The sequence below is a fragment of the Odocoileus virginianus genome, chromosome 20, assembly GCF_023699985.2.
Source record: "Odocoileus virginianus isolate 20LAN1187 ecotype Illinois chromosome 20, Ovbor_1.2, whole genome shotgun sequence".
NCBI lineage: Eukaryota > Metazoa > Chordata > Mammalia > Artiodactyla > Cervidae > Odocoileus > Odocoileus virginianus.
Genome location: NC_069693.1, coordinates 51,842,695 through 51,864,645, shown reverse-complemented (window position 1 = coordinate 51,864,645; position 21,951 = coordinate 51,842,695). Strand labels below are relative to the sequence as shown.

Here is a 21,951-nt window from a genome sequence, read left to right as displayed (position 1 = left end):
GACGTTCAAAGACTTCGATAGCACAATGATTCAGTTTTCATAGACTCTGAAAAGGGTCAGATTTTATAGATATCTGAAATGGTCAATATTTAAGGAAGTCTTTTTTTTTTTTTCTTTTCTGTCCTCTAAGCCATTGACTATACCCTGCCAGCTGCTGAAAGAAAACTGTACCTTTAAAATATATATATATATTTATTTATTCATTTTTTTGCTGTGGTGAGTCTTTGTCGCTATGCATGGGCTTTCTCTAGATGCAACAAGTGGTGTGTGGGCTCGGTAGTTGTGGGACATGGTCTTAGTTCCCTCACAGTATGTGGGATCTTCCCTGGCCAGGGATCGAACCCGTGTCCCCTGCCTTGACAGGCAAATTCTTAACCACTGAACCACCAGGGAAGCCCCCAGAAAACTGTACTCTTTAAAAGTGATTCTTTTTCGCTGTGAAAACATGCGGCAGTAGTTGACCTCTGTACAATGTGGGTTTGAACTGTGCGGGTCCATATATGCGGATTTTTTTTTTTTTATCAGTATTGCATGGGTTTACTGATACGCAGATTAATTAAAGAAAATCTACATGTAGGTGAACTCATGCAGTTCAAACCCATGTTGTTCAAAGGTCAGTTGTACATGATCCATGATTGGTTGAATCTGCAGATGCAGGTGCAGGGGGCTGGACTAAGGGACTTGAGAGTCTGCAGATTGTGCTATCTCTGTGGGTCCTGGAATCATTCCCTCAAGGATACCAAGAGACGACTGCATAGTCATCTTTAGCACAAAAGTCCAGTCGCGTAGCTGAAAAGTAGGAAGGGGGCGCGCTGACCAGCCTCTCTGTAACCCCGGCCTCCCTGCCCCTGCGCTGTCCGCAGCCCGTGGGCAAGCACAGCCGGCTCTGGCTGGAGCCGCTCGAATTCTCGGTGGCGCTCCTCTCCGTGAACACACTTTGAAACTAGTGCCTTTAAATAGGTTCAAGACTGCGTCTAGTCAGGATTAAGAAGCCAGAGTAATCTGAGCAGCAAAAGTTTAGAGGACTTTTGACTACAACAAGAGATTATAGAGTAATGAGGGATTGGCCACAATGAGGAAACTCTACAAATTCAAGGCGTAGTCGATGTAAGGAGCAGCTGAGATGCAGGCTTGATTGGCCAGGACAGATCAGCGCGTGGCAGAGAAGCCACGCTGATGGAATTTGCTTGAAGTCAGCCTCCTGGAACGCGCCAGAAATCTGTCCTCTGTGGTGCCGGGGAACGCAGTTCACAGGGAGGAGTCTCACCAGAGACAGTTTACTGCAAAACTGCCTCCAGGAGTTCCAGGGCAAGCTGCCGGGCGCCGCGGGCAGCTGTACCCCCAGGAGCCTGCCCGGCTGTGGGACCAGGGCCAGGCGGCAGACTCTCCCCCTGCGGTGTCTCCCCAGCACCCTCCACTGAGACGCTTCGCACCCTGCCAGTTCACCCTTCAGAAGGCTCAGATCTGTTGCCGTGGAGCCTGCAGAGAGGGTGGACTCGGGGCTGAGGAGGCGACATGGTAATAGCCAGCACAGTGACTTAGAAATATGAATGCTGACACCATCCTCAGTGAAACACTCCCTGAGGGCGCGTCTGCGTACAGTGGACGGTAGGTAGAGCCCAGTGTTAGTCATTTCAGCGGGGTTCTTACCACTTCTGCTGTCTTTCTTGACTGAGAATCGACTGAAAAATTTTTTCTTCACTTTTAATAAAAGTGTCACTCATAGACACACCTAGAGTGCAGTGAGCAGAAGGGAAGTGCCTTTTGTGTAAAATTGTTAGCTGAGGAGAAACTGCAGAGGCAGGAGCAGCAGATAGGGAATATACGGGGGAAACAGAGTTGTCTAAATATCCTCTTTCTGCCTTCAGATGCGGTGTATATCCCGTCAATTCCGCCTACCTAAAGGCCTCGCAAGGCCTCACGTTGCACCAGAGTGAACTGGCTTCTTTCTGTTTGTGCAGAACTGTTATCCTAGGGTCATCCCTCACCATTCCCTTCCCTCCTTTCTTGTGTTGGATCATGTCTCTTTTGGTCCAAAATCTTCCTCTTTCTGGATGTTTTCTGGGACAGTTTTTAGAACAGCATTCTGAGAAGTGTGACAGGGGAGATCATTTGTTTTGAGACTTTGTATAGCTGGAAATATCTATTCTGTCCTGATATTTGGTCAGCATTTTGGCCGGTTAAACTACTCTCCGTTGCACACCCTTCAGAGTACATCACTTGTCTTCCACTGGAGCTGGGCAGCCTTCCTCAGATGGGCAGGGGAGTTGTTACCTACGTGGAGCAAGGGTCTGGGGACTCACCTGTTTCCTAAGACTTTGTCCATCTGTTGTTCTGCACTTCGTTCATCCTTCACCCTCCTTCCATGGCTGCCTCATCCTACCAACTCCAAGCCTTTGGGCGGGTTCTTAACTGTGTGTCTTCGCTTCCGTCGCTGCTTAATTAGGAGCATCTTTTAGACCTTGGGTAAAGGACCTGTTCTTAAACAAGACCCAGAAAGCATTGACTGTGAAAAATTATTCTTCAAGTTGTTCATCACCTTAAGAAAAAAAACGTATCAAGTCTTCCAAAGGTTTACCAAGAATTTAGTAAAGGCCTGCACCTCACTATGAGGAGGGCAGTGAGCTCAATTAATAATGAAACTTGAACTGAACATGTATCTCATGAAAGAGGAGCCACATTTGACCACGGACCTGTGAAGTGATGTTCAGCACCTGGGTGGTGAGGGAAGACCAGTCACAACCACACCAGAGACTACACTTCACTCACTGCCTGGCAGGATTAGGAAGTGGGACAGAGACCAATGTCGTAGAGTTTGCAGGTCCACACAGTCCCCTTACCCATACCAGATGAGGCTGAAAACTGCTCCAGCTACTGGGCAGAATAATTGAGTATTAGCTCATACTTTGGAAAAGAATTTAGCTTAATTCTACTCCCAGGGGTACACCCAAAAGAAATTCTTTAGCATATTACAAAAGGAGACACACAGAAGAGTACGTAGCAGTATGTTCACAATACCCCGAACCGGGAGCCACAGCCCAGGGGCCCATCAACAGGAAAGTGGCATATTATACAGCCAAAAACACCCAAACAAAGCTGCTGTGATAGATGAATGACTCAGCAATATAACAGCAAATGAAAACAGCCCCAGAAGGTTAGAGACAGCATGAAACACTTTTATAAAATAGAAAACTTTAAAAGGGAAACTTGAATTACAGGACTTGGTTTAATAGTTACTTCAGATGAGGAAGCAGGGGAATGAACCAATGGGAGGATAATTTGGTTAGAAGCAGGTTATTGTCGAGGTTTTGTTTTGGGTGGTGGATGTGTGGGGTCCTTGTTACATTATTGAAAATAACTGGATAGTTAAATACAGGGGAAAATAAGCTTGAAGGGCGGGTTCCCCAGGTGAGACAGAGACCTTCACTCCCACGCCCTTAGCGCTCTGGTTGTGTGCTGCGCCTGGTTTTTAAGAAGCACTGAACCACTGAACAAATACTTTGCAGTTGAAAGTCATAGAACATATGTTGCTCCGAAGTTAACAATCAAAATGTTCTAGATGGGATTCATATATCTATAAGTATCATATACTTTGTAGAGTATTTAGTGCATAAATATTTCTAGCTATTTCTGTTCTTTCATAGAAATTTTACATTTTTTTCCCTTTCTTAGGACAAAGTTAAACTATAATCCTCCAAAAGATGATGGATCAACCTATAAGATTGAACTTGAAGGGATATCGGTAATGGTTATGAGAGAGATCCTGGATTACATCTTCAGTGGGCAGGTATGCTGAGACCCAGAGGAAGGAGGGCTGAGTAGACCCTCAGGCTCAGGGTGAGGGTCTCCTCCATCCACGCTCTGGCCGAGCAACCCCGTCCCCTCCATCTTCCGTCACCGCGGGCTTGACTTGCGTCTCCTCCCGCACGTGGCACCTGCGTGCCTTCTTCTGGGGTCTGCCCTTGAAAGAAAAGCAGGCTGATTTACCCAGATCCCAGGCTGTTTCTCCCATCCCGAGCGCCACCGTCCAGTCTGAGCCATGTGCACATGGGATCCCCCCCTCACTGCCATCTTCTTGTGTCTAAACCTCCATTCCCGTCTTGCCCTGGACCCACACTCTCGGGGAACTCGGTCTGTCTCCATGGCACGGACCCAGGAACCTCTGTGGGCGGTGGGGATTATTCTCTAGAGGTAAAGACTTCAAGACTCAGGTGATGGGCACCTGCATTGTCTTCTCGATGCCTCGGTCCTGTCCCGCCTGACTCTTTCCTGCTCATTCCCCTTTACTTTCTGTACCCTTATATTTCTGGGGATTTCATGAAACCCAAGGAAGGAAGTGATCAGTGGCTAGGGATCCTTTCCTTTTCTTTGCCCTCCTCTGACCCACCCCACCCAGTACCCCACTATTCATGTGGTTTAAAGGGTCGCATGAAGATTTAACAATCTGGGTTTGAATTAGGAGGATGCTGATGTGCTTTATGCCTGGTTCCTTGAGAGTGCGTTTTCTCTCTGCTCCTCTTAAGGGCGCGTGTCCTGCTCTCCCTCCTTCCTTCTCCTCATTCTTCTTCTGATTTTTCTCCTGTAAAGTCTCTGTCTCCTGCATAAATATTCTGAGTGCACTGCTTACTTTTCTCTCAACATTCGTTCTGTTCAGAATCACACTCGGTGACTGTCATCCTCTTTGAAGCCTTCTATTTCATTTCACAATGTTACCACTTTCTCTTTTCTCTAAACACTGGGTGGTGAGTGTGTGGAAGTAAGGTTATGTGTGTGATTATTTAAAATAAATGCACTTAAATCCATTTGGGGACAGCCCTTAAAATACTGGCAATGCTCTGTAGCATCACAAAACCAGACATAGGACCCAACTCTTACCTAACGTGTAAAATCAATTCAGCAACAGTTATGACAGGTTAGAAGCCAGTTGAGCATGTCTGTGTTCAGGCTTGCATTTGGAACTTGAAACCTTACTTACCTGTGGTACCAAACATGTGCATCTTGAATCATGGTAAAATGTTTCTTACTGCACTTCACTGTGAGATCCCTCCTTCATGTTTCCTTGTGGAGGATAAGCACCCATTCCTTGGGAGACTCTGGACCCTTTGTGATCATGGCAGTATTTTAGGGGCCTGTGTCTTTATGTTGCCTCACCGTAGCATAGAAAAACTGTGAAGGGGGTGGAGGAAGACGCATCAATCAGAAAACTGAAGAAAATTAAGGAAAAGTAAATGTTCGCAATGGAACTTTGGGGGGATTTATTCCAGAAGGTAGCTTTGAGACCAGATGGTATCTTTCACACGAGTGCGGTGTTTGGGGTCCAGAAGGCAGCCCCTCAGGCAGTGTGGCTCTCCCTGTCTTCAGCAGGGCCACATGGTATCTTTCGTATACCATGTGGCAAAAGGAGGGACCCTAATTTATTTGGAGGAAAGATTTTCATTAGTTGAAGTGCTTGCATTTATAGAAATCCCTTTCTGTTTACCATAGAATTGCAGAGCTTGCCACTTCCTGATAAGCATTTCAGTTATGTAAGGTTTTCCTCCGAGTTAAGCGTGAGCACCATGGACAGTTCACGCAGAAGGGCTGTTGGTGGTTCGTGTGGGCAAAGTGAGGCAAGAACTGGGAGAAGCTGACCAGCCACGCACGGCCTGTGTCGTCCCCAGGTGCCCTGGGGCCCTCTGTCTGCTCTTGAAGCCACAGCTGAACCGTGTGCAATCTGCCATTCCTCAGTCGTCTTTGACCTCGAAAGGGGAGCTCCCGGTGGTTTGGCCTGCTAGATTAGTGGCGTGGGCTCTAGACGTACAGTCTCAGATGTGAACTGCCTGTGCTGGCCCCGCAGATCCGGCTGAGCGAGGACACCATCCAGGACGTGGTGCAGGCGGCCGACCTGCTGCTGCTGACGGACCTGAAGGCGCTGTGCTGCGAGTTCCTGGAGGGCTGCATCGCCGCCGAGAACTGCATCGGCATCCGCGACTTCGCGCTGCACTACTGCCTGCACCACGTGCACTACCTGGCCACCGAGTACCTGGAGACGCACTTCCGGGACGCCAGCGGCTGCGAGGAGTTCCTGGAGCTCAGCCCCCAGAAGCTCAAGGAGGTGATTTCCCTCGAGAAGCTGAACGTCGGCAACGAGAGATACGTGTTCGAGGCGGTCATCCGCTGGATCGCGCACGACGCAGAGTTACGAAAGGTGCCTCAGCCTGCTCTGACTCTGACGTTCCGCCTGCTTGTTCTGTTTGTGTATTCTTCACCCCAGTTTTACATGTTTTATCTTTCCCCTCCAACTTGACAAACTTGCAGGGTTGTGGTCTAAACCATGACCTGTAAAACATCTTCCCACAGGCTCTCTAAAGCGGTTGGTTCTTTTCTGATCCGTCTACCAGAGTGAGTGTAACTCATCACATAGCAGTGAAAATATTAACACTTAAAAGTGACTTGACATCCTTCGCATGTTGTTTTTAATGGGAAATGTGTTAGAGGATATCAGGTTTGAGACCGTTACCACATTCAGGGAGGGTGCCTTAGCCTTTACATCACAGGGCTTTGAATCTCATGTGTATGTTCTAGAGGCTAGCTCCAAAATAAATATATAACATTTTGGAGAGGCTTTCAGAATGCATAATTGCGTTGTTAATTGTTCTTAGTGACCCTTGATTTACATGTTGATGATTAGCTTGTATTTTTAAATTCTGTAGGTCCATAAGCTGTGTCCACTTGGAAACCGCATTCTTAGTCTCTGCTCAGTTGCTACAGTCAGTGTTCTGTTTTCCACGTGGGTGGGTGGGTAGCTTAGGAAAGAGGAAAGAAGAGTTTCCAACTTGCCAACACCACTGAACTAGCTTCTCTCTGACCCTCTTCTTGCCTTAAAGCCATGAGGATGTCAAAGTTGGAGTGGCTGCTGGGAAAGAAAAGGCGGTTCTTCATCCTTTGGTTAATGCCAGCTTGACGCTGTAAGGACTGCGGGCCTTTATTGCTCAGGGTGTAGAAGAGTGTACCTTAAAATGATGATTCCAAAGCCCAGAAAAACTAGTCACCTTACATATGTAGAGTGCTGTAGTCATTTGGTTCAAATTTAATGATTGAGCATGAAAGGCATACAATTCATATTATACATGTTAGATCATTTTTAGTAGTTATTCCCAAAGAAATGATGACATAGTTGTCACGATTTTTGTTTTTAGAACTTGGGCTTTTTCCGATTTTTCTTATAATTTTAATGTTGGTACATTTTCATTATCTAGTTGACATATTGTATCAAGCTCTTCCAGTAACTAATATTTGTATAAATGGGATATAACTCATAGCACACCCAAGTTAGTGAGGTAAAGCAAATCATAGCAGAGTTCTTGTAGGTTTTCCTGTTGCGGTGGGAACCCTGTAGGGTGTGATGGAAGCTTCTTGAGACTTTGCAGTGACTCAGCAGATATGAATCTGAAGTGATGATATTTTAAGTTAAACTTTTGTTTATCAAGGCCAGAGGAAGTAGAAAGGAAAGGGGCCACCTCACACATTCAAGCAGCACTGGCCCTTACTCCTTGCCTGTTGATCATCTCACTTGTCAACAACTGTAGTTTTCTATGGTCAAAAAATGTGCCTTCTAAATGCATATTCTCCCTTTCTCCTCCCCGTGCTTTCCGCCCTGCTCTGCAGGTCCACATGAAGGATGTCATGTCAGCACTGTGGGTTTCAGGGTTGGACTCGAGCTACTTACGGGAGCAGATGCTCAACGAGCCCTTGGTCCGCGAGATCGTCAAGGAATGCAGCAACATCCCCCTCAGCCAGCCGCAGCAGGGGGAGGCCATGCTGGCCAGCTTCAAGCCCCGCGGCTACTCGGAGTGCATCGTGACCGTGGGTGGAGAGGAGAGAGTGTAAGCGTGGCCGTGAGCTGTGGTCTAAGTAAGGGAAGAGAGATTGCCATGTGCACAAGAACTCAGGACAGTTCTCAGTATCTAAAGCCTAAATAGGGGTCGATTTTTGTTGTTGTTAAATGTTTGAAACATTCTTGAGAGCAGTAAAACTCATAGTGGTTATTCTAAGCAGAATATAAACATAGTAACTGCTAACTGATCATCTGCCTCCTCTTAGTTCGCGGAAGCCAACGGCAGCGATGCGATGTATGTGCCCCCTTTACGACCCCAATCGGCAGCTGTGGATCGAACTGGCCCCTCTGAGCATGCCGAGGATCAACCACGGGGTCCTCTCGGCAGGTAGCGTGCCCTCATCTGCTTCACTTAAACACGAGATCAAGTGAGATGCAATTTCAGTGTTGTGCAGGATGACTCAGAACCTTTTAAAGACATTGACCCTCTATGGGGACATGTTTAGCGCGGCTCTAGCTTTCAAGATTGTGTTAAGAAGAGGGTCTTCTGACCAGTCCTTACTGTTCCCAAGTCTTAAATACGTAGCTGTTTTTAAGACGTCAGTAGCGGAGCATTTTTACTGGATGACTTAATTGCTAGAAGAGCAGGACCAAGTGACTCTTAGCACCCGCTGGCCGGATGATCACATCTGAGACGCAGATTTCCTTGAGCCATGCTAGTGCCCCATCTTGGCGAGTCCAGCACTCTAGAGTCACAGCATGTAACACACATCCAAAGTGAAAGTGTCATGTAAGAGCAGGCATTTCATAGGAGACTTGAGAAAATATTACCTAAATTAGTTCTGGCTTAAAGTTACTTTACTATAGAAACTATGTTTTAATTAACCTTTGCAAGTTTGGAACGTTATTGGAAATTCTCACTACCTTGCTGACTTTGTCCCACAGGTGCCATTTCACTTCGTTCTAACTATCATCAGTCTTCCTGGAGCTCTTCTTTCATAGTCTCTGTTTGCCCACTAACATTACGTTAACATTTTTAAGCTCTTCCACACTGTACTATATTGTAGATATGGCTAAAGCTGTGGAATAGAAATGGAATTGTAGGTTCCACTATTATTGATGTTTTCATTATTAGTCAGCCAAATGGAGTGGTGTGGGCAACAGAACATGGATCTGATTTCTCTGTTCTTTTTCTCAGACTTACCTTCCTTAAATTTTCCTCCCATAATGTGTATAGTTGTGCATGATTTTCGCACATGCACACCTACCACAAAGGCTCCTGTATCACTGACTTTCAGGTTTCCTAGAGGGGTGGTAGTTTCAGAAACTTGAAACAGTGAGGAGAGGAGTTGTTTCCAGTCATGTTGACCAAAGTTGTGAAATGACTGAGTAGTTTCTGTGTGTCCAGCCTATTCCACGTTTCTTCTTTTCCTGCCTTCTTTCAAAAAGAACTTGATTGACTTTTTTTGTCATTCAATTTTTTCCCTCTCTACCAGATTAGAAGTTATATTCTATGTCTCTGTCCCTTTGAAAGTTACATTAGCATCCTCAGCCTGTATTGTTAAAAAAGTGTAGAGTTAATCAGTACATTTATATGCTATTTTTCATGTTCCACAGTTTTACAGTATCAAAATACATGGTTATTTACAAGTAAATGTTTACATGTATATGTGTTCTGTTAATCTATGTTCTATACATACCTATAGGTAGTATTCATTTAGATTTATCCATATATTTACCAACTTCTTTGTTTTTTCCCTCTTACTCCTCAAACTTTCCATCCGGGATCATTTTCCTTCTCTTTGAAGTTCATCCTTCTGAATTTCCTTTAACGTGGGTCTAATGATGGCAAACTCTAAGATCTGTCTAAAGATGTCATTATTTTGCCTTCATCCTTAAAGGATATGTTTGCTGGGTGTAGAATTTTAGGTTGGCCTCTATGATTGTTCAGCACACTGAAGATATTTTTCTGCTGACCTCTGTTATTCCTAGTTGTTAAGTCAGTTGTCAGATATAAAACTCTGTCTTTTCTCTGGACTATATTTAAGGTTGTGTTTTTGTTTTGGTCTTTTTCCCCCTGTCATTTCAGTATTAGGTGAACATTTTATTTTAAATTTTACCATATCTGGGGATTGTTGGGCATCTCGACTCTGAAGCTTGGCCTTTCATCAAATCTGGAAAATTTTTATTTATTATGTCTTCAAATGTTGTCCTTGCTCATTCTCTGTCCCTCTGCTTTTGGAAGTCAGATTAAACATGGCTAGACCTTTTACTCCATCCCCTGCCTCCTGCCTTCTTTTTGTTTTGTTTTCTTTGTGATGAATCTGCCATTAAATCCATCCATTGAATGTCTTATTCAATCTATTTAATCTTTTTTTTCCCTCTAGAATTTTCTTTTTTTCAAACCTGCCATGTCACTTCTACCATCCCTTCATATAGAGTTATCTTTAAATAACATAGTGAGCATTTTTGTTTTGTCATCTCTCATTACTCTAACATTTGAAATTTGCAGTCTTTTTCTAGATTACTTCCTATTGTCTGTTTCTACTGCTCCATCTTCGTGGAGTCTAGTTCCTTTGTTTACCTGAGTATCTTTGGCTGGGTGCTGATCATTTTATTAAAAATTATTTGTAGGAAAACTTTAATGACTTAAATCTTAGAATAAGATTCTAAAACTTAGATAAAGGTACTGTCTTCCATAGAAGTTTTGCATTTGTTTCTGCCAGTTGCCTAAAAACACTAATTTGTAATTACTGTAAATCAAATTCAAATTTTGAGACTTCTTAGTTAAGCAAGGAGATTTAAACTTGGCTTATCATTCTGATTGGCCTGCGTCCTGAGGGTTAGAACTTCGGAGAGGCTTTCCTGCCAGAAACCACACTCTCTGTGGGCCTGGGATTTAGATTTCTATCTTCTTCATGCCCTCACAGCCATTAAGAGAAAGCTTGCGTTTTTCCCACATTGCTAATGCCCTCAGAGCAAAATGGTTTCCATGCATGGTAACCTCTCCAGCCTACATTTCCCTTCCGTTTTAGCATAGTGTCTCTTTGGCTGCTTCTCCTCTAAGAAACCTATTTTATTTTAAAATATGGGCTGGGGAACAGAACAGACAAACTGAGGTAACTTAGAGTCACTTGATAACTGTGTGGGCTGGTGTCGGTTTTCCTTTTAAGCCACAGGGAAGTGGGAATCCGCTCAAGAGATTCTGAGTGAAGTGAAATGGTTGGAGTAACTGACAGATTAACTGTGTCATCAAGGATTGAGTGAAGTGTGACAAAGATCTCGAATCGCTTGTCATCAAAGAAGGTGTCTCCACATACTGTCTCTGCCTTCACAGTATTTGCATTTGCCTGGGGATGGGTATTGAAAACTTGCGCTTCAACTTCCTTGTGTGTCTCCTTTGATTTTTTCAGAAGGGTTTTTGTTTGTATTTGGGGGCCAAGATGAAAACAAGCAGACCCTGAGCTCAGGAGAAAAGTACGACCCGGATGCAAATACATGGACCGCACTGCCACCGATGAACGAGGTGAACAAAGCCTGGCTTTTTATTGTTTGGTGTTTCTTTTCACCCCCGTTAGCACTTTTGTTTGCTTCTGCCTTTGATATAATGACAGAGACAGCGGCCCCGCCAAGATGCCTGCCTGATGTGCTCGTTCCCTCCACCCCACCTCCTGGGAACACGCTTGCTTCAGTCCTTTGCCAGGTACCCGCGTGGCACGCTGCCCGCCTCCTCCTCAGCAAGGCCTCCCCGCTGGCCCTCAGCTCCCCTTTTGCCTCCCTTGCTTTCTGTCTCTTCATACCACATCGGCCCTCCTCACACACTCAGTTCAGTCACTCAGTCGTGTCCGACTCTTTGCGACCCCATGAATCACAGCACGCCAGGCCTCTGTGTCCATCACCAGCTCCCGGGGTTTACTCAAACTCATGTCCATCGAGTCGGTGATGCCATCCAGCCATCTCATCCTCTGTCGTCCCCTTCTCCTCCTGCCCCCAATCCCTCCCAGCATCAGGGTCTTTTCCAATGAGTCAGCTCTTCGCATGAGGTAGCCAAAGTATCGGAGTTTCAGCTTCAGCATCAGTCCTTCCAATGAACACCCAGGACTGATCTCCTTTAGGATGGACTGGCTGGATCTCCTTGCAGTCCAAGGGACTCTCAAGAGTCTTCTCCAACACCACAGTTCAAAAGCATCAATTTTTCAGCACTCAGCTTTCCTCACAGTGCAACTCTCACATCCATACATGACCACTGGAAAAACTATAGCCTTGACCAGACGGACCTTTTTTGGCAAAGTAATGTCTCTGCTTTTTAACATGCTTTCCAGGTTGGTCATAACTTCCCTTCCAAGGAGTAAGCGTCTTCTAATTTCATGGCTGCAATCACCGTCTGCAGTGATTTTGGAGCCCCAAAAAATAAAGTCTGACACTGTTTCCACTGTTTCCCCATCTATTTCCCATGTAGTGATGGGGCCAGATGCCATGGTCTTAGCACTAGGCCTTTTTAAATTGTTTGCATGGACTTTTGGATGGCAGGGGCTTCTGTCTGAGTGGTCAGTGCTGTGAGTGGGTGAGTGTCACACCGTGGGCAGCCTTCATGCAGGCCCATACCCCACCCCTCCCCGCCACGGGCAAGCCTGTTGCTGGGGCTCTTACACAACTTCACATGTCAGCTGGGAGCCACTACTGCCCACTGCTGAACAAGAATCATTGTATGGAACCAGGTGGTAATCGTTCTTTTTCTTGTCATGAGCTGACGAGCGAAAGGTAAGTATTTTGCTAGTGAATCCACCTCGCGTGAAATTCCCTTGTTCCGGGAAATTCCTGGACTTGGGTTCTCTGTCTCTTGTGATAGAAAAGTGAGCTTCTGGGGAAAGCAGAACTGTTGGAGAGACACAGTTCTGAGTCTGGTATTTCTTTGCAGGAATGGAATAATACCTGTTATTTGTATTAAATTTATGATTATCAGCTTTCAATATGATAGTCGGCCTTTTGTCTACAAAGCTCTTTACTATTTTTTCAGGCAAGACATAATTTTGGAATTGTGGAGATAGATGGCATGCTATACGTTTTAGGAGGAGAAGATGGTGAAAAAGAGCTAATTTCAATGGAATGTTATGATATTTATTCTAAAACCTGGACAAAGCAACCTGATTTGACCATGGTTAGAAAGGTGAGAACTGTACCTTGTGATAACTAATTCACACACTGGATTTTAAAGTTACTATTTCCTCATTTCCCACGGATGCCTTATAATGCAATTGATAGTGTTAAAGCATTAACATTACAGAAGTCTGTCTTTGCTGGTAGCTTCTTGCCTTCACTGTTGCCAGTCACACACCAAGCTGGGGAGCTGTGTGAGGGAGTTCACGGGGGCAGTGGGCTCTGGGCAGCGCTGCTGTGTCTGTGGCCCTCACCTGATAAACACTCCGCGATGGCACTAACCTAGGCAGGAATCAGATCTCCCAAACCTGTTTTCTTAATCGTCATGCACGCTTGGGAGGAAACATTAACTCATTGATCCAGAGGTGAAGAACTGCCATTGGTTTCTGAGAAGAATGAAAACAGAGGGCTCCCATTAGCTGTTCAGGGTCTGTATTTCTGTTGCCTAGTGGAGACGGGCGTTTCATCATCAGGCCAGAGTCTTTCTAGCGCCCTGGGTATTTCACACCTTGGTACTGGGACTCACTGGTAATACGATCGCTTACTGTGTGTGCCCTTCCAGCTGACTTAATCTGGGGCAGGAGTTGAGTGACATCTTGTTCTGTGGACTCTGCATCTTGGACTCTTCAAAGGGTGGTGAAAGAAGAGAGCCTGGAAAGCTCCTTTAAAAGCAAGGCTTGGGTGCTTATCTCACTTAGTGGAGTAGGTTAGGTGGAGCTAATCCTTCCCTGAGGACGGTGTGTGTATTACCCATGTTCTTCCCATTTTTGAAAGCCTCTGTTGTAATATGGGAAGGCACCAGACTCCTACCGTCAGACCCTTTCCCAAACATCTCCCAGGGTTCCAGCCAAGCTGGTGTTGACTCAGCCAACTTTTAATGATAAATGTTGCCTCCCCCACTGTTGCTTCCTCCTTCCAGATTGGCTGCTATGCAGCTATGAAAAAGAAAATCTATGCCATGGGTGGAGGGTCCTATGGGAAACTCTTCGAGTCTGTGGAATGCTATGACCCCCGGACTCAGCAGTGGACCGCCATCTGTCCCCTGAAAGAGAGAAGGTGAGAGAGCGGGGATGTGGACTGTGCAGAGCCCCATTCGCCTGGCTTTCGCTTCTCCTTTCTTTTGATTGGATCTTCTATTTGACTTGCCATTTGGTTCGTATAACACTAAATGAATAATCCACTCCCTGCAAAAGGAAGACTCATGTATTTGTGAAACACTGAATGTCGCAGAGCTAAAACAAGCAAAAGAGGAATTAGGGAATCAAGTCCTGAGATATATTGATGAATCCAAAGCTTAGTATGTATGCATTATGTGGCCTTTCAGGTTTGGAGCGGTGGCCTGTGGAGTCGCCATGGAACTGTATGTATTTGGGGGAGTCAGAAGTCGCGAGGACATCCAGGGGGGCGAGATGGTAACTTGCAAGTCGGAGTTCTACCATGATGAGTTTAAAAGGTATTTATGAATGGTTTTGTGTGGCTTCTGCAACTTTCTCTTTATGCTTTCAAAGGCATGTCTTAGCTTCATTTAGTTTTGCTTTCAAATTATTTCACTGAACTCATATATTTATATCTAATGCATACTGGATATTTATTTAGTGACTTCAGAAGTCTTGGTAACTCATAGGAAAGCCAGAGAAAAATGTTTCTGAAGTGTAGAGCAGACCTTGACACTTCTGATAGCTTTTAGGAGAAAGTTTAACTCATGGCCTTTTGTGACATGACCTGTGTGTATTCTTTCTGCTACTGTTCAACCCAGGTGCTTCACTTGAGTCCCACTGGGTGACATTTTCCCTCCAAAACATGGTATCATTGTCTTAGCTCGGTGCTTTCGTACTTTTCCTTTTGCCTGAAACTTCCCTTCTCACGTTTATCCAGTTAACTTGGCTTCTTCAGAACTCAGCTTAATGATCACCACCAAGAGAAGGCCTTCTCATGTCTCCCAGTCTGAGTTAGGCTCCTCAGTCTGTGATCCCATGCCTGTCTTTTTTGGATTGTGACTGTGAGCTGAAGCTCCTTCAGGGCGGGTTCCAGCTCAGCTCTGGGTCCTAGCTTCTGGCCTCCGTCACCCCTGGCCTGTATCAGACACTCAGTAAATGTGGTATCAGAGATTCTTAAATCATCTGACGGGCTGCCATACATGTGAGGTGGAGTGGGCAGCATCCGTCCAATCCCCCTCACTTCGCTCCTCTCACACGTTTTATTATAACCACTGAACAGCGTTTTTCTTGCAGTAATATGTTCAGATCCTATAGGGGAATTGCTGTGCTAAAGTTAATCTTGTGATAGCATTTCGATTGTGTTGCCAGAAGGGGGTGCCAGAATATAATGTTTAATTTCATATTATTTTAGCATAAACAGTGCACAGTTGCCAAGATTTTAGAAATATGTATGTTCTCTATTAATGTATTTTAATTTTATGATGCTTGCATAGCCTATTTGTTTGTTTTTTTCCCTTCAGTTACTGGGGGCAGACAATCTTATGAAAATCTACTAGACAAAGTGTGAGAGCAATTTGAGAATGCTTGCTACTATGGTCGGGACAGGGACAGAATTTCAAAGACTTTCTACACTTTTCTTCCATATGTGTTACTATGAGGGCTGACTGTTCACAGTACAAAGTAGTATATGAATTTCCTTTCCAAATGAATCTCAAAATAGTTGCCCCCCCCAAAAAAAAAGTTGCCCAAGTTCATTAACAAGCAGGGGTCAGTACATTTGGTTTCTGATAAAATATTGATAAAAGCCTTTCTCATAATGACTGGATTACTGTTTGGATAATGTGAGCTAGAGAGCTGTATCTCACTTGCTGGAGTAATCAAGGTTGCTTATAGTTTTACCATTTTCTATTCCTGTTTTGATTGTATGGGACTTGAAGCTGGCTGTGAAGTTTTCAGTCTGCCTTGATATGCTGTCATCATTAGCACTTTTAGATTTCTCTCAGGTTGTCTCCTGTTTACGGAGAATTAAGTAATAAGAGTGGCTCAGATGGTAAAGCGTCTGCCTGCAATGCGGGAGACATGGGTTCGATCCCTGGGTTGGGAAGATCCCCTGGAGAAGGAAATGGCAGCCCACTCCAGTGTTCTTGCCTGGAAAATCCCACGGATGGAGGAGCCTGGTGGGCTCCAGTCCACGGGGTCACAAAGAGTTGGACACGACTGAGCGACTTCACTTTCACTTTTCACTTTTTCAATAAGAGTATTACTTGCTTTCATTCGTAATTGTTAAACATGACTGTTACTTTTTCAGTGCTATTTAAAGTACTTTCCAGTAAAATTCACTTATCTGTAGTTTGCTCATATTCAAGTTCTTCAGTGTTTGTTCACAAATAGAATGAAGAAAGCTTGATTTCTGTTGTCAATATACAGGACTCTTGTTTAGATAAAGCTAAACATAAACATATAACACTAAGTGCCATATATTACCTCATTTAACACATTTAATCTTCAAAACAGCCCTCTGAAATACAAGTACTCTTTTCATTCCTATCTTGCATATGAGGAAATCAAAACACAGAGAGGTTGAGTCATGTGCCCCAAAACACACAGGCAGCGTGTGGCAGAGCTGGCATTTGAACTTGGGCATTCTGGTCTCAGAGACCACCAGTTCAGCTACCACGCAGCAGTGCCTTAAAAACTTAGTCTTTCCCATGAAAACCTATCGAAGGGGGAAAACATCTATGAGTAGTTTCTCTCTTTATAGCTCAGATGTTCCCAAGTGTGTGGTATTTGCATACTTTGGAAGCTACTGCCAAATGAGCAACCTGCCTTAGATTGAAGACCATTTATTGTTTTTAAGTAATCTCTTGTCTTTCCTGTCTTTGTTCTCTATTTTTAGGTTAAAAGTTTCCTGGAAAAATGCCACATCTTACTATTTTCTGTGTTTCTGACTAAAAGCAAAACTGTTTGAAGGAAAGCAAAATTAAAAAAAAATTGCCCTTATTTATACCGAGTCACAGTAACAACTTCATATCCACAAAGACAAGTGTATCTACTCCTGTTATTTGCATTCCTACTTCTAGCACTGTACTAGACTAGTACTGTCATCCTCCCAGTGGTCTGTATTTCTTTAAAAGTCATCTTTGATTCTCTCTTACGCTTCACATCTCATGAGTTGCCAAATCTTATTTTTTTAAAACTCTGTAGTGGTTTTCACACATAGCCACCTTTATTTCTCTGCCACGACTCCAGCGAGTTCACTGTCATACGGGCGGTGTCCTTAGCCTTCTAACCAGTCTCTCTAATACATTTCACCTACTTGTGCTTTTGAAAGACTAATCTGCCTTTGGTCATTTCATTCAGATGGAGATTCTTCCTAGTTACCCCTTGCTTACCAAGTAAAGACATTAGTATTTAGCCTCCTCCTCGGGGCCCTCCGTGATCTGAGGTTGAGAAAAGTGTTCGGCCTTTCCCACTCTCTTCTGGAGCGCAGCTCACTTCTTACAGCCGTCCTGTGTCTTACTGCTTCTGCCCTCCCCTTCTCGTTTTTAACAGATAAATCATGTTAACTATTCTCTGAAGTCAAGACCTGTCAGCTTCATCTTTTGATGAATGTATACTTGGATAGACATCTCTGACCACTATCCACATCCCCATATGGTTCTCTGACCTGCGGGTCAGGGAGCATTATGGGAGCAAGGGTTAAGTGGAAGTCACTGGAACGTTCCTCCCCTGCCAAGGTAGAGAACTGCATCCTGAGGAGCGTGCAGACCTCAGTGCCACCATCAAAGACTCGCAAGTGCAAGGGTGGTGCCCCATCACATCCCCACTTAATTCACTTAGAACAAGTAGAAGAGTCAGCTGCAGTTTGGAAAATAGCCATCAGCTTTCCATGAACTTAAACAGGTGGTTAGGTGGTCACCGACCTAATGATTAACTAGCAGGAGGAGTTAACTGCTAACCTGTGAGAGGAGACTCTGATGAAAGCAGAAATAGCCAAGAAACAAGTGCAGTGGCAGCCTTTAGGACCAAGGGAAAGTGTCCCAGGAAGGAACAACCTTGGAAGTTTGCTCCCCACCCTGCAGGGCTGGGATGCACCTCTGTGGGGGCGGGGGTGCAGTGGCCCAGGATACGGCAGAGCCCTGGGACGCGGGGCCAGAGCTGGTGCGCAGGAAGCTGCTTGCTGGCCAGCAGAGCACCCCGCAGGTGAGCTCCTCCGGGTCCCCTGCACACTGGAGACGGCAGAGCAGACCACCACCACCAGGGAGGAAGCCCTTTACTCCCCAAGCCTTGCAGTCCCTCCAGCACCCTCTGTTGACAAAGTTTAGCATTGCACTTGCCTTCTCAAAGAGCCTGCACATCAGTGTTCCTTTTCTCCATTGTGTATTGTTTCATTGGTTTCTCCTCTTGTCTATCTTATTTCCTTCCTTTTACTTACTCTGGGTTTATTTTGTTTTTCCTTTTCTACCTTCCTCAGGTAGCATGTTAGATTTTTAAAATTTCTCTGCTGCAGTCTCCCATCTTTCCATCATAAGCCTGTTTTCCTTTTTTGCTTACTGAGCATCGTTGTGCTAGCTGTATCCACATCCCTGCCTGGTAGATAATCCCATCATCTGAGTCATCAGAGTTGGCGTCTGTTAATTGTTTAGTCCCCCGAGAAGGGGTTCTTATTTATCTGGCTCTTTTGTTGAGTACGTCTGGATTACGTCCGGGCTTTGTGAGCAGGACACTATTGAGGACCTGAGATCTCTCCTGGCACTCCAGAGAGGTGCTCCCAGCGTTTTGCAGGCAGTGGGCGTGCTCAGACTTGCTGAGCCTCAGCCGCAAGCATCCATGGGTCCAGTGCCCGTAGGACGCGAGGTCAGCGATCGCCCATTTTCACTTTACAGGGAGAGCTCTTAGATTTTTCCCTTTTTCTATTTATTAGAGGCAGCGGCCAAGGTGTATTCCCAGTCCCACAAACTGCTTGATACCAATCAGCTTTCAGATATTAGAGGAATCAGATCTTTGCTTTATAGCAGCTTGGCCTCTGAGTTCTGTGATCTTGGACAACATTCTGCTGCTACATTTCTTGGGATTCAAAATAGGGAATGTACCACTCTGTAATAATCTGGAGAGAGTGTGCATTGGGAAAAACAAGCGCTGCTCATAGTGAAATAATCTTCCGTGCTCCAGTAGTGAGTGAAGGCCAGGACATTGGTGGTGCTAAAGGGCTTACATACATTTCCTCTAACTGAGGTCTGCTCTGACCTGGCTATGCCTTTAGCTATGAAAGGAAATTGATCAAATTTACTTAAGTGAACGTTATTATATAGCAGAGTCTAGTTTGTGTTGTTTTAAAGCAAAAACAAAAACCTTTTATTTGGGAATAATTTTAGACCTGTAGAAAAGTAGCAAAAATAGAGTTCCCTTAAGCCATTCACCCAGGTTCTCCTACTGTTAACATCTTGCACACTGTAGTATTTTTCACTCTGGTACAATATTATTAAGTAAACTACAGACTTTATTCAAATTTTACCAGTTCATCCACTAATATCTTTTACCCTTGAAGGTTATTGGATAGTTTTTTCTCGATGTCTCTCCATCTGGGTTTGTCTGATGATGTCTCATGACGAGGCTGAGGTTCTGCATTTGGGGTGGGGATCCCTCATAAGTGCTTCTGGGCCCTTCTCTGCCCGGTGGCAGCAGGAGAGACACTTGGTCCCATTACTGGTGATGCTGATCTTGATGACTTGGTTAAGTGCCATCTGTGGGGTTTCCCCACTGTAAGGTCACTGCTTCTCCCTTTGTAATTCATGAATATCTTGGAAGAGATAATTTGAGAATATGCGAATATACTGTTTCTCCTTAAATTTTCACCACTAATTGAGCAACCTCAATGGACTGGCCTCACAGAAGTTAGAACCATGGTGTTTGCCTCCTGGTGATTTTTCTGCTTCCCTCATTCCTTCTCCCTTTGTTAGCTGGAATTCTGTAAAGAACACCTGTCCCTTCGCCCTATTTTCTTTTTAATGGATTGAGCCATTTATTTATATCAGTATGGACTCATGGATGTTTATTTTATTCTCTGAGTTACCCATCCAGGACTGTCATTTCCTGTGTGGCTCCAGTTGCTCCAGCTGTGGCCGTCAGGAGCTGCATGTCAGCTGTGTCCTCTGACACACCTCATCCTTTTTGAAATGCTTCCTCCATGGCAGCACAAGATGGTCCAGGCTCATCTTGTGTTTTCTGTCTCAGCTGTGGAATCAGCCACTTCTTCATGGAGCCCTGGCTCCTTTTTGTGGTTATTAAATTGGTTTTCAACAGAAGAGCCAAGGCAATTTAGCAGGGAAAGAAATGTCTTTTTAGCAAATGATGCTGGGAAAACTAGCTATCTGTATGCCTAGATGTAACGATAAAAAGGACTTGACTCATACTGCACACCATATACCAATGGTAACTTGAAGTGTATCATGATACCTAAATGTTAACACTGAAACAATAAAATTTCCAGAAATTTTAATTTAAAAAACTTTTGCAACTTTGAAATAGGCAAAGATTTTCTAGAAGGACATAGAAAGCATGAACTATAAAAAGAAAAAAAAAATGATAAACTGGAATTCACCAAAATTAAAAAACTGCTGTTCTCAAAAGCCCCCATTAAGATAATGAAAAGACACTCTACATGCTGGGGAAAAGGATCTGTGATGCACATATCCAGCAAAGGACTTGTAACCGTAAAATGAAAAAGAATCTAAAAATTCAGTAAGACAGAAAACCCAGTTTAAAAAATGAACAGACCTTTGAGCAGACATTTCACCAAAGTAGATACACAAAGTGTCCAGTAAATACACACAGAGATGCTCAGCATCATTAAAGTGAAAAAAGACCGACAGTACCAAGAGCTGGCAGAAATGCCCAGCAGCTGGAATTTTCACACGTTGCTCATTGACATGCAAAAGGACACAGCACCTGGAAAGCAGTGGGCATTTTCTTATCAAAGGAAATATACCTTTAACCGTATAAACAAGCAATTCCATGGCATAAGCCCACAAAAGAGCTTTGCCCTCTAATGTCCAAAATAGCTTCACTCACAATAGCCAGACACTGGAAAGTTAGTTAATCCCACAGTCGTGTCCAACTCTGCGATTCCATGAACTGCAGCCTGTCCTGCTCCTCTGTCCATGGAATTTCCCAGGCAAGAGTACTGGAATGGGTTGACATTTCCTTCTCCAGGGGATCTTCCCGACCAGGGGATCGAATCCAGGTCTCCCACATTGCAGGCAGACTCTACCAGCTGAACCACAAGGGAAGGTTGACATTAGAGGCTGCCCAGATGAACCTGAACAGGTCAGTGGCTGACAAATTCTGCTACACCGTGTAGGGCTGCTGCTGCTGCTGCTAAGTCGCTTCAGTCGTGTCCGACTCTGCGACCCCACAGACGGCCGCCCACCAGGCTCCCCCGTCCCTGGGACTCTCCAGGCAAGAACACTGGAGTGGTCTGCCATTTCCTTCTCCAATGCATGTAGGGCAGTCCTACTTAAAATAACAAGAAATGAGATAATGATGAAGCCACAGCAGGGGTGAATCTCAGAAACACTGTGCTGAGGGACAGACGCACACTGGATAGTGCAGTCTCTGTGATTCAGTACATGCCACCTTCCGGAACAGACACGACCCAGTCTTCAGTGACACGAGGGAGATGAGCATTTCCCCAAGATAGGGGTGTGGGGGTTGTGCCTCCTCCTGTTGGCGGCGCCCCGAGCTTTGTCATCTCAGCCTGCCTGGATGTCATGGGCCATCCTCTTGGCCTCCTTCATCCTGTCCCTCTGTTTTCAGGTGGATCTATCTTAATGACCAGAACTTATGCATCCCGGCCAGTTCCTCTTTCGTGTATGGAGCCGTCCCCATAGGTGCCAGTATCTACGTCATCGGAGATCTCGATACGGGTCAGCATGTTGAGTGATCTCATGGGAGCACTTTCCCGGGGGTGGGGGTGGGGGTGGGGGTGGGGGTCGGGGTCGGGGGTCCCGGGCTCCCCAGGCGCGGTGTGTCACCTCCCCT

General features: G+C 45.0%; 1 protein-coding gene across 1 annotated transcript in view; it reads left to right on the top strand.

Moving 5' to 3' along the window:
* GAN (gigaxonin) overlaps positions 1–21,951 on the top strand; it is a 53,106-nt gene that overhangs the window by 22,233 nt on the left and 8,922 nt on the right. Inside the window, exons 2-10 of the mRNA XM_020903713.2 lie at positions 3,673–3,787; positions 5,837–6,187; positions 7,648–7,865; positions 8,083–8,204; positions 11,230–11,342; positions 12,834–12,983; positions 13,893–14,029; positions 14,298–14,426; positions 21,727–21,836. Of these exons, the coding sequence (XP_020759372.1) occupies positions 3,673–3,787; positions 5,837–6,187; positions 7,648–7,865; positions 8,083–8,204; positions 11,230–11,342; positions 12,834–12,983; positions 13,893–14,029; positions 14,298–14,426; positions 21,727–21,836 (1,445 nt within the window). The remainder of the gene's footprint in view (positions 1–3,672; positions 3,788–5,836; positions 6,188–7,647; positions 7,866–8,082; positions 8,205–11,229; positions 11,343–12,833; positions 12,984–13,892; positions 14,030–14,297; positions 14,427–21,726; positions 21,837–21,951) is intronic.